At 46.3% G+C, this 12,126-nt stretch overlaps 1 protein-coding gene across 7 annotated transcripts in view; it reads right to left on the reverse strand.

Moving 5' to 3' along the window:
• Positions 1–10,528, reverse strand: part of MAP7 (microtubule associated protein 7) — a 149,419-nt gene extending 138,891 nt beyond the window's left edge. For all 7 annotated transcript variants that reach the window (XM_084827649.1, XM_084827648.1, XM_084827651.1 and 4 more), the window contains exon 1: positions 10,442–10,528. In XM_084827649.1, coding sequence (XP_084683775.1) covers positions 10,442–10,502 — 61 coding nt within the window. In that variant the 5' untranslated portion in view covers positions 10,503–10,528. The remainder of the gene's footprint in view (positions 1–10,441) is intronic.
• Positions 10,529–12,126: the final 1,598 nt, after the last annotated feature.

The raw sequence follows: 12,126 nt of genomic DNA on the forward strand, positions 1-12,126 counted from the left end.
CCGCTCCAGGGTTGCCCCTGCCATTGGCAGCAAACTCAGGACCCCAGCCATGGGGTTTTATATAGCAAAGTGTTATGATCTTCATCACATCTGACCTCACAATGACCTACTGATATGGACTAAATATAAATCACCTTTTGCAGATGGTCCATGGGGTCACGAAGAGTCGGACACGACTGAACAACAACAACAACAACAAACTAAGACTGAGAGATAGTCTGTGGCTCGGTAAGACTTGAACCCAGTCATTCTGGATACAAACTTAACTCACCCCGAATCTACTTGTGATATGTACCTTTGTGATAGACATTTTTGAAGTTACATGGCATGTTTACTGCACTTTGATATTATAAATGCATGGCACTTGACAAAACATTTCTTTTGCATCAAATGGATTGATGACCTGAGGGAGGGAGCAGTATCGCTTTCTGTGGTGCCACGTAGCAGGGCTCGTTCATTTACTTGACCCATTTATTTCTGGTTTAACTAAACCCATTGACTCTCTATGTTGCTTGTGGTTCAGAGTGTGCTGTTCATTCCTGCTTTGTGGTAGGATGTTGATTGCGAGGCAATCAGTATGAACAAACCAGCCTCAGTGCAGACCGCTGGATAAGAACCTTTTCACATCCCTTCTCGCCCACAATTCCACATGTCCATCTTTCATTCTGGGAATGAAAACTATGCACCTGTTATCTTTAAAGAGGTTAAGAAATACGAAGTGCCCTTTCAGAATATTTATTGAGAAAGCTGCAAGACTTTAAATCAAGGGAGATTTCTAATACCACACAGTCCCTCACCTTTGAGATGACAGATTTTCTCTCGTTTTCTTTTATGTCCTCCCCACCAATAAATAAAGCAGAGGTGTTGAACCTCTTTCATCCTGAGGGCTGAATTCCATTTCAGAGAAGCTCTTGGGGGCCACATTCCAGTGAAGGGTGGGGCTGAAGACAAAAATGGTGGAGCGAAAGGCAAAAGGAGCGGACCAAAAATCAGCATATTTAAGCCTTAGGAAAGCATTTCAACCTTTCAGAATGGATGATGATCAGAAGTTGTTTTTGACTACAACTTCCACCATACCTCACCATTGGCTATGCTGGCTAGAGCTGATGGAAGTTCATCTGAAAGTTCATCTCCAAAACATCTGGAGGGCTACAAATTGCCCACCCCTGATCTAAATCTTCATGCATAGGGTAGGCAACCTGTTGCTCCAGATGTTTTGGACTACAACTTCCATCAGACCCAGCCAGTATGGCCAATGAGATGATGGAGGTTGTAGTCCAAAGTATCTGGGGAGCAACAACTTGGGGAAGGCTGACAGAATAATGGCTAGTTGTCAGCGAGAAAGATGAAAAGAGAAGGATTTCTCTCTAATTTCTGAAGAGTTTAGTTACATGGAGGCTACCATAGAGAAGTCTGTGCCACTATTTCCCATCATGCTGCTTCACACCACAGAAAAAAACTACTTCCTCTCTAAAAAGAGAGCCAAGGATAATTCTAGGATATCCTCAGATAAGGTCACTTTATATAATCCCACACCTTGAGAAAGTAATTAACCGGCAATAATTAATTTCTACCTCTCACTCATACCCTATTAGGGTTCTGCCGCCCCATTCTCTGGCATGGCACACACATACTTTACTTTGGGGAAACCTGCTCTGGAGCATTAAGTCGCATCAAGTAATTGGTTCACATCAACGGTAGCCCTTTGTGCACTTGGAAATACTTTGGAATGATCTGAAAGACATTTCCTGAGTTTTAGCCTTTTAGTGAATGTAATTATCTGCCATGCCTTGACATAAGAGGTTTAGCATATTACAGGCACACCTCAAAAAATGTAAACCGAAAGGCATGCTACTCACAGAAAGTTATGTGGAGAGCAGCAATTCTAGAACAGGTCGAATTAAGGAAAGATTTCTGAGGTGAGTGATACCAAGCTTTATATCTGCACAGCAAAAATTAGATGGAAGGTAAGTTTTAGGGCCAATACCTGGCATATTCAGTTCTGAACATGTGTGGGAGTTTGAAGGAGCAAACTCCTGTTGAATGCAGGAAAACCAAATCATTTAACAGCCTGATCCCATGCAGAGTTAGGTGCACTTCAGTTTATGAAATCAATATGCCGTGGCACAATTAAGTCTGCGTAAGATCAGGTTACTATTGTACATGTGCTGTTCACAACTGACAAGAGTTAACCTTTGAAACCTTTGGTGCCAGGGCTTTAGAAAACGAGAGTGTGAATTGTCTCAACATCGCTGCCTTTGTCCCTGTAATATCTCAGGTTTCTTCTATAATTAGGACAAGGAGGAGCAGATTTGCAATCACTCCAGAGACAAACCGCTGCATATATAACACTATTTACTTAACTTTAGTATTTTGGCTAAACACCAACATTAACGAAATAACCAATCTCACTTAGAGTATAATATAAACCAAGGGCAGAATCCATCACTGCTAGCAGAGCCCACCGCTAGTGCAATGGGAAGCCAGTGAATCCTGAAGCCACTGGAAATGAGCCAAAACACTCCGTTCCAGAATGGAGAAGGTCAGCAGCGCTTGAAGAACGGAGTTGATGAGCAAACTAGCTCAAAGTGGGCTAGATGAAACAACCATCAGGTGGATCCACAGTTGGCTACAGAATCGGACTCAAAGAGTGCTTATCAGTGGGATCTTCTCAAACTGGGGAGAGGTAACGAGTGGGGTACCGCAGGGCTCAGTCCTGGGCCCAGTGCTCTTCAACATTTTTATTAATGACTTGGAGGAGGAGGTGGAGGGAATGCTGATCAGATCTGCAGATGACACAAAACTGGGCACGATAGCTAATACTTTGGAAGACAGAAACAAAATTCAAAGTGATCTTGATAAGACTGGAGCGCTGGGCAGAAAATAACAGAATGAACTTTTAATAGGGAGAAATGCCAAGTTCTGCAACTAGGAAAAAGAAATCAAAGGCACAGTTACAAAATGGGAGATACGTGGCTCGAGAACACTACAAGTGAGAAGGATCTTGGAATTGTTGTCGATCACAAGCTGAATATGAACCAACAACGTGATGTGGCTGCAAAAATGGCAAATGCTATTTTGGGCTGCATTAATAGAAGCACAGCTTCCAAATCCCGGGAAGTACTGTTCCTCCCTACTCTGCACTGGTTAGGCCTCATCTGGAGTACTGTGTCCAGTTCTGGGCACCGCACTTTAAGAAGGATACAGACAAACTGGAGAGGGTTCAGAGGAGGGCAAAAAGATGATCAGGGGACTGGAAACAAAGCCCTGCGGGGAGAGACTGAAAGAACTGGGCATGTTTAGCCTTGAGAGGAGAAGACTGAGGGGAGATATGAGAGCGCTTTTCAAGTACTTGAAAGGCTGTCACAGAGAGGAAGGCCAGCATCTCTTCTCGATCATCCCAGAGTGCAGGACATGGAATAATGGGCTCAAGTTCCAGGAAGCCAGATTCCGGCTGAACATCAGGAGAAACTTCCTGACTGTTAGAGCAATATGCCAATGGAACCAATTACCTAGGGAGGTAGTGGGCTCTCCCATGCTGGAGGCATTCAAGATGAGGCTGGACAGCCATCTGTCAGGGATGCTCTGATTTGGATTCCTGCATTGAGCAGGGGGTTGGACTCAATGGTCTTATAGGCCCCTTCCAACCCTACTGTTCTATGATTCTATGAGTTCCACTGATCTGTCCCATTCTGGAAACTAGCATTTCCGCTCATGTCTAGGGTTGCTTTTGGGAGTGCTAGTTTCTTGTTGCACTAGGGGCAAGTCCCACTAGTGCAACAAAAACAGCGTGAGCACAGGAGCAGTATTAGATACTGCCCCCAAAACGCACAACTCTAACTTTGGACCACAGTTCACTACAAAACTCAGTGTTACCATTGTTGCACCAGTGACTGCTGCTTTCCCAATTCCTTCAGTCTGTCATTGCCAGCTTCATTCTTCCTCTCTGCCTTCATTCTTCCTCTATCTGCTTCTTCTGTTTTTCAACACACAGCTGCCTTCCCCAGATTTTTCCTCCTCAGCCGCACTACTTCACTCTGCTGCTGCCACCGCCTCTTCCTTTTCTCCTCCAACCTGTTTCATTCTTCTGCTCCACCGCTGACAGGCTTTCCAAACTGGCATGCCACTCTCTTCTCTCTCCATTCCCTGCCCCTCCCACTGTGTGCAGCTTACATCTCAAGCCCTTAAGGGGCAGGGATTACATCCCCATGCCTCACCTTCATTTCTGTGCCTCCCGCGGTGCTGTTTGCTAACACCTGCAACACGATCTCCTTCCTTGGACAATCCCATCCCCGCGTCTCAAGACCAGGGGGCTGTCTTCACGAGCGATTTAGTGCAAAGTTAGAGCAGTTTGAGTCCCTTCATGACAGATGACATTGTCATCAATCTGCTGCCAACCAGCCGCTTCCCTCTTGAAAAGGCGTCTTTTCTGAAATTCCTTTTTCTCCGACTTTTTTACTGAAAGCGGCTCCTTGGCGGTTTTTCCATGGTGTGCCATGTCCCTGCCTCCTGCGCATTAAATCTTGGGCATGCCTCAGGGATCTGGCAGTGATGTGGTCAAGCAGGTGGGATGCCCCATTCCCTCTGATTTCCCCAATGGAAGTAGTTTTTCCCATTGATAAAATCCCCAGGAGCACAGCAGCAACCCCTCACATTACTGCAATAGCGGGGACACTCATTCACCTTAGCTAGCCTGCTTTTAACCATTAACATGTCCCCCACTTCTGTGCATGTTTACTCAGAAGTAAGAAATAAATCTCGCTCCCTTGCAGTGAAAAGGTTAAAGGCTAACTTTAGTAACTTACCCTAAAGCCCTCTTTCAATTCTTTGATGCTCTCTTAAATCACTATTGCAATGCTGTGCTTCTTTGATGTTCTGTAGTTTCTCTGTTGTTATATAAAGTCCCTTCTCCATTTTATCACTTTATCGCAGTAACGATCTTTTGTTTTTATGGGAGCTTCTCATTGCGAGCAGGGAGAAGGAGAAAGGGAGAAGGGGTTGGAAGCAACAGGCAAAAGTGCACCCATGGGGAAAAATGGGATGGGAGCAATAACTCTGCAGCAGATTGCTGGGATGCAGTGAATCTGAGGTGGGGGGGGGAGCTTTCAGGATCCTTCATGTGCTGCACTGGAGAACTGGGGATTTTGGCTGCTTTAGGGAAATCTGCATACATAGGGAAAATTAGTTGCTCTCCAGTCATCATGTAGTGGCAGCGGGATGCCTGGACAGGGGCAGGAAACACGCCTCTCTCATTGGTTAAGCAGCCCCTGCCAGTTTGGTGATGTTCAGTTCTACTCCCCCCACCCCACCTGGAAGTATATTCCTTTCAAGTGTTGAAAACCATATTTTAAGGGGTTTTGGCTTATTTGGCTTCATGTGTCCCTGATGAACCAAAGCTGATTCCATGAAAATCCGGGTAATACTCCAACACTTCTTATTCCGTTGTTGTGAAGATCCCCCCCAGATCTTGAGCAGAGCCTTCTCTGAATCCTTAGCCTTCCTTTTGGCTAAATTATCAGCTCCTCTGCCAAGGAAATCTGACTTTCCTCTGTCTCATGCTCCTACTGATTTATCATTCCCTACCATATCATTCCACTCCCACCTTGCCTTTCTAACATCGACTGAAATCTCTGGGCAAAAACCACACCCCTTCTACATTTTGCATCATTCCTAGCATGCTGTTAATCAGCAGCGTAGTTTCACAGTGAACTATACAAGGTATCATGCAAGATTTCCCATTCTCGTGTACAAATATTTGACTTCAGAAGTGAACATCATGACCAGAGATGTTCAACCTCAGGCCCATGGGCCAAATATGGCCTACCTGGGTTCCCAAACTGGTGCTCCAGGATTTGGCATATGGGCCCCACTCCCTGTCCTGGCCCCACCCCCTTTCCCTCAACTGTTGAATGTGGTTTCTGGGCTTTGGGATCTTTTTTTCTATTCTAAAAGGTTGCAATGCCTCTCCTAAGGCTTAGTCACTGCGAGTAAGAGCTTTAAGCGAAACTATGCTGGTAGTTACTTTGGCCCCGCTCACCACTAGAATGTGGCTTCCGAGAGCTTCTCCAAAACTGAATTTGGCCCTGGGGCTTGCCATCAAACTTCTAAACAGCTCTGTTGTTGTTGTTCAGTCGTTAAGTCGTGTCCAACTCTTCGTGACCACATGGACCATAGCATGCCAGGCCTTCCTGTCCTCTGCTCTCTTCCAGAGTGTGCTCACATTCATATTCATTGCATCGGTGATGCTATCTAGCCATCTCATTCTCTGCCATCCCCTTCTCCTTTTGCCTTCAGTCTTTCCCAGCATCAGGGTCTTTTCCAGTGAGTTTTCTCTTCGCATTAGGTGGCCAAAATATTTGAGCTTCAGTATCCGTCCTTCCAATGAGCAGTCAGGGTTGATTTCCTTTAGGATTGACTGATTTGACCTCCTTGCAGTCCAGGGGACTCGTAAGAGTCTTCTCCAGCACCACAGTTCGAACGCATCAATTCTTCGGCGCTCAGCCTTCCTTATAGTCCAGCTCTCACAGCCATACGTTACTACTGGGAAAACCATAGCTTTGATTATACGAACCTTTGTCGGCAAGGTGACATCTCTGCTTCTTACTATGCTGCACTTTAATTCCATCCCCTCTGAAAATTTCCGAGTGAACCTCTGCTCTTTTTGGCCGATAACAGTAAAATGCCCATAGAAAGCAAATAAAACAGATCCAAAAAAAGAAAGGGTACAATGCTACACAAAGGACAGACAATAGGGGAAACAATGCATGACGAGGATTAGGTTTATTTCAATGTTTGGTTTTGTCAGTACAATTACAATATGAATAGGAGCAAACACGGAAGTGTAGGGCAGTGCACATAAGATACACTAACTGAACCACCTGCAGCGCTGGCCATCCTTAAAATGAGAACACAGAGAACACAGAATTGGCTATTTCTGCTCTGAAAGCTACTGCAAATTAAAAGGTCAAACTATTAATCACATACACCATGCCACAACTCTGGTAAGTATGTTTTGGGGTGTACATTCAAATTTATTGCCATGAGTCATTCCATTACAGCCAAGTAAAGTTATCCATGCATATACTTCCTGTACGGGCTTTCTGAATGCAAAGTGTACACCTGCCTTTTAGCAGAAAGCTTTCAAATCAGATTAACTACACTCGGTAGAAGCCACTATGCTGAAAGCTTATGCTCTCCGAGGTGCTGCCAACCAAGCAGTACAACCCCGTAAGATACAGTTTTAAAATAAACACAAAATCCTAACATTGGCGATGTAAACTGGTGCCACTTTAAATCAAAAGAGCAAAATGAAAAGGCGCCAGCTGAACTACAAAGGCAACCCCCCCCCCCATTTGTAGCTAAATCTGTGGGGAGGAGTGGTTGTTAGGGCTGGGGAGAAGAGAAATGAGGCGACCTGCTTTGGTCTCTCATTGTGAGACTTCTGACCTGTATCACTGAGAATCTCACAGTAGCAGAGGTGTGGTGCTGCTGTCTTGTGAGACTTGAAATGAGAGGTAGGAAGGAGGCCTATAAAAGCCCAGTTCCTGCATTGAGAATCTAAGACCAAAAGTCCATCTAGAAGGCAAGAAGGAAAGTATATAGAGACAAAGGCGGGATTATTTCAAGGTGGGAGCCCAAGTGATTAAAGAGCCGGCCAGAGCGCATGGTGTTCAGGGGTGCCAATATTCACCTCCCTGAAAGAGGGTGTGTGATACTTGAGGAATATGGCTCTTGAGATTTTGGATTTGGTAGGAAAACTTGCAGCTTTCCCAACCTGGTGCCCTCCAGATGTGTTAGACTCTGACTCCAACTTGGGAGATTCAGGATGGATAAAAGGAAGTACTTCTTCACACAGCGCATAGTTAAACTATGGAATTCACTACCACAGGATGTAGTGATGGCCACCAATTTGGATGGCTTTAAAAGGGGGTTGGACAAATTCATGGAAAAAGCTATTGATGGCTACTAGTCCTGATAGCTATATGCTACCTCCAGAACCAGGGGCAGTGAGCCTATGTACACCAGTTGCTGGGGAACATGGGTGGGAGGGTGCTGTTGCGCTCATGCCCTGCTTGTGGGTTCCTGGTTGACAGCTGGTTGGCCACTGTGTGAACAGAATGCTGGACTAAATGGACCCTTGGTCTGATCCAGCATGGCTCTTCTTAGGTTCTTAGGTTCTGTTCTTAACTCCCAGCATTCCTAGCCCATGCTGGCTAAGAATACTGGGAAATGCAGTCTAACACATGTGGAGGGCACCAGGTTGGAGAAAGGTGTTTTAGGGGAAGGAAGGGAGCTAAGCATATCAGTCAAGATCGGAGAAAGCAGGAGACTCACAAGACGGAGCTCCCCACAAGTGAAACCACCGTCAATGGTGGTGAATGTATGGCTGGATTACACATGGCTGCCACGGAGAACCGAATTTGCAGCTACATCTTCCCATAAGAGAAAGAGGTAATTGAGCAGGTGTAGTTCCTGGTGGAGCTGAGATGCGCCAGGGAGAGGTCTTGGCTAGCTGTCCATGTCAGTCTCCCCGAGCACTGCAGCATGACTGCTTAGAGCCACCCCACCACCACTACAATGTTGAGTTTTTAGCATTCACCAGGATCCCCCTTCTGGGTATGTCATTCTCATGCTCAGGGTGGCAGCACAGAACACAGGGTTTGTGGCACAAAAACAGCACAAGAGTTTGGCATAGATTTGGATGTGATACCAGATTGGGTGTAGGGTCATAGTTAGCACTGCTGCCTTAATGGCCAGTGTGTTATCTCTTGTTCCTTTAACACAGTTGTGACTAGTTTAATCCCTTCTTTTAGTGGTCACTTCTATTTCCTTCTCCTTACAAAATACATGAACTGTGTAATAGTCTGATATTTAAAAAGCTGGAAAGCACCAGAAGTAACAGCTCTGCTCTTTCTCAATTGTGTCACCCTACAAAAAAAGCCCATGAGCCAATCACATAAAATACTAACACAAACTGCAAGTGCCAAGATTCCTCTCAAATATGGTGGCTTGATCCAACCCATTGGAATAATACAGCAAACTACAGAGAATGTTGAGGGAATTGGCAGTAGGTTTGCTACTTTTTCCCTGGCAAGGCTGCCTTTAACACTTGCACTTTATTCAGACAGACATTCAACAGGCACAGCTTTCCCCATCACTCCATCTCTGCTGTGAAAAACTACAACCTACTGCATGTCAGCCTGTCATGCTGTTGCTAAAGGCACAGCAGCCACAGAGAGAGAAGGGAAAGGCAAGATAGCAAATGCGTGCTTCAGTGCAGTTTCTGAAAGCACAACTGTTCCCACACAATACATTAATTCCTTTGCACATCCAAACTTTCATTATAAAGGCCTTATTAAGTTAACACTTGCTTTGATTTTGATGATTTTATTCCATTTAAGGGAGCTGAAACCCAGCACCCTTGAACAAAGTAAACAGTCACACCAGCAAAACAAAATGGAGATTACAGTTGTAAATAAAAACAACCAACAAATGCTAAAGAGCACACAACTGCTATAATTAAACCACTGAACTCAAATACGCATTCAAAAGTATTACATACATTTTATTACAAAATGCATACAGATGCATCATACATAAGATTGATCTTGAAAGCTGTATATTCTGATCAGGGCTGGACCTAGACCCTAGGCTTAATGTCTTATGCCCTCCCTCTTTTAGATGGTCATGTGTATTGCCTCATAAGAATAAAATCCAGATATACAATGCCTAAGAGCATATACCTAACTTATCCAGGAATTTAGAACTTTGTGCCTTTCAGCTTTGCCTCCTTTGTCAATATGTTATTTCTTTAAAAACGTACACGTACCCTATTCAGGAATTTAGAACTTAGTGCCTTCCATTCCAGCATCACATATGTGCATTTTAATTGTTGGAATGGGGGGGGGGGGTGTTTGTTTATCAGTCTTTAGACATTGTATATATTTGGACCTTCCAGGGATGATACATATGTATACCCTTGAACTGGCACAGAAGACTTTTGTATGCATATCAGAGTTTAGTGGCTTCACTGTAATAGTTGCGCGCTCTTCTGCATGGCTGGTTGCTCGTTCACAAAGCAATCGCGGGCATGACATTGTTATTCGTTGCGTTATATTTCCTTAACGGAACTGGCGCTTCCAGTATCCTTAAACCACCTGTTCCAGCTGCAGGAGACCGGACCTAGCCGTGGCTGGCCAGCCGAGAGCACCTCCTGCCCGAGGCGCAAAGGCAGGCGCGCCTCCGCCCTGGGGCGCATCTGCTGTTTTCAGCATCCTCCCTCGCACCAGAACACCCGGATCCTCCCCCGGCGAAGCTTCTACCCGGGAGGGGGGAGTGGAGTTTCGGCGCCCGCCGCGTGCCAGACGGCGCCGAGCGCGCACAGGTGCGTCTCCCGCCCGGCTGCGGCGTCGGCTGCTCGGGAAGGGAGCGACGGACTCACCTGCTCGGGCCGCGGAAGCCCCGCTGCTCTTCTTACCGGCTGCTCCTTCTGCCTCCGCCATGTCGCCTCGGTGAGCTCAGCCGCCCCGCCCAGCAGCGGCTCTGCCCCACCCCCCGGGGACCGGAACGTGGCCCGGGCAGGTGAGAGGCGGAAAGCGCGCGCGCGCCCGCCTGGCAGCCAGGGAGCCGGAGCCGGGGGAGGAAGAGCGGCTCGGCTCGGTTTTGTCGTCAGACGCGCCATCTGGTGGGCACGTCGGAGAAGAGCGAGGCCGACGCCGACCTGGTCTTTCGGACCGAGGGGCGGAGGGAAAGGGGCGCCGCGCTGGGAAGCCCTCTGCTGCTTTGACTCGGGGAGGGGGGGGGCCTTCGTGTGCCCGTCAGCGCTTTTCCCAGCCAGAAGGTGCGTTATTGGGGAGGGCTTCACCGGCAGAATTTCTGTTTGTGTGGCAGCTGTTGGATGTTTGCTCCAAAAAACACAAAATAAAAAGGAATTTCTACCCTAAATTCGGCCTGGAAGCTGTATAATCCGATCAGGGCTGGACTTAGACCCTGGACTTAATGATCTTACGCCCCACCCCCGTTTAGATGGCCATGTGTATTACATCAGTTGTGAAACCCATAACAAACATTTCTGCGCCCACCCCACCTCAACTGCCTTTGCATGCTTCACAACTGCCGTGGAAAAGCCCCTGGTGATCCCATGCTAGTCCTACATAACGAACAAACAACTCCCCTCCAGATGTTTTGGCCTACAACTCTCATGATGACTCACCTTTGGTTCTGCTAGCTAGGGTTGTTGAGAGTCGTTGGTCAAAACATCTGGAGTGCTATCGATTGCCCACCCCTGTGGCAAAACTGTTTGCCAACACTGATAAAAATATATGCTGAGCATGTGCAGTTAAATCATAGCACCATCATGACTAAAGGAATAAAATGGAGTTTCTTGCTGCTTCCCTCATTACCTGCCACTCTCTAGGTGGTCATTGGGGGAGGGGGCTGGCTGCTGGACTTTGGCTCCAAGGTAGCTGCACCATGGAGGGCTGGGGAGAACAGCAAAAATGTGATTCAAAACTATCGTCCAGTTATTCTTACACATTGAGTTCCTTGACTATATCACTTTGTTAGCACAATCACACCTTTTTAGCACCTGGTGTTTCCACCTGAGTCGCTGCAGAATCCCGCGTTTTCCCCTCTGGTTATATAACAGCATCAAGGAGGGGGCTTGAGCAATTGCTTCACATGAGAAAATAAACGTTGGGCAAGAACCAATGGCTCTGGGTTAGCAGCAGCTCATCAGAATAAAAATGTGTTGACTAGAAAGCCACAAAACAGTGAGTCAGCAAAGCTGAGTAGTTAACCTGTGAAGTACTTGGAGCCAAAGTTCAGCAATGAAGAGCAGTATGTGGCGAGGAAGCAGCCGTTCCTTTCCAGAGGTTGTAGAAAGTGATTAAAAATCAGTATCTGTTGGGAATAAAAGCATTATAACCAATATTCAAACAAGAAATAATGCATCACACATCCTAAAGAGCTGACCAGTCTAACTTTGGGAGTGTATGAAATTGCATTACAGGAGCTACTTTTCAGCAGTCAGAATTTGCAGTTCAATTACCATCATTTTAAACCTTTCTGCTCCCTGAATACCCAACTTTACCAAGTTAATGTCAGTCTCTGGACATGTAATGTCTT

The sequence above is a fragment of the Heloderma suspectum genome, chromosome 1 (genome assembly GCF_057233095.1).
Source record: "Heloderma suspectum isolate Gila_16-S chromosome 1, 16-S_ref, whole genome shotgun sequence".
NCBI classification, from domain to species: Eukaryota; Metazoa; Chordata; class Lepidosauria; order Squamata; family Helodermatidae; genus Heloderma; species Heloderma suspectum.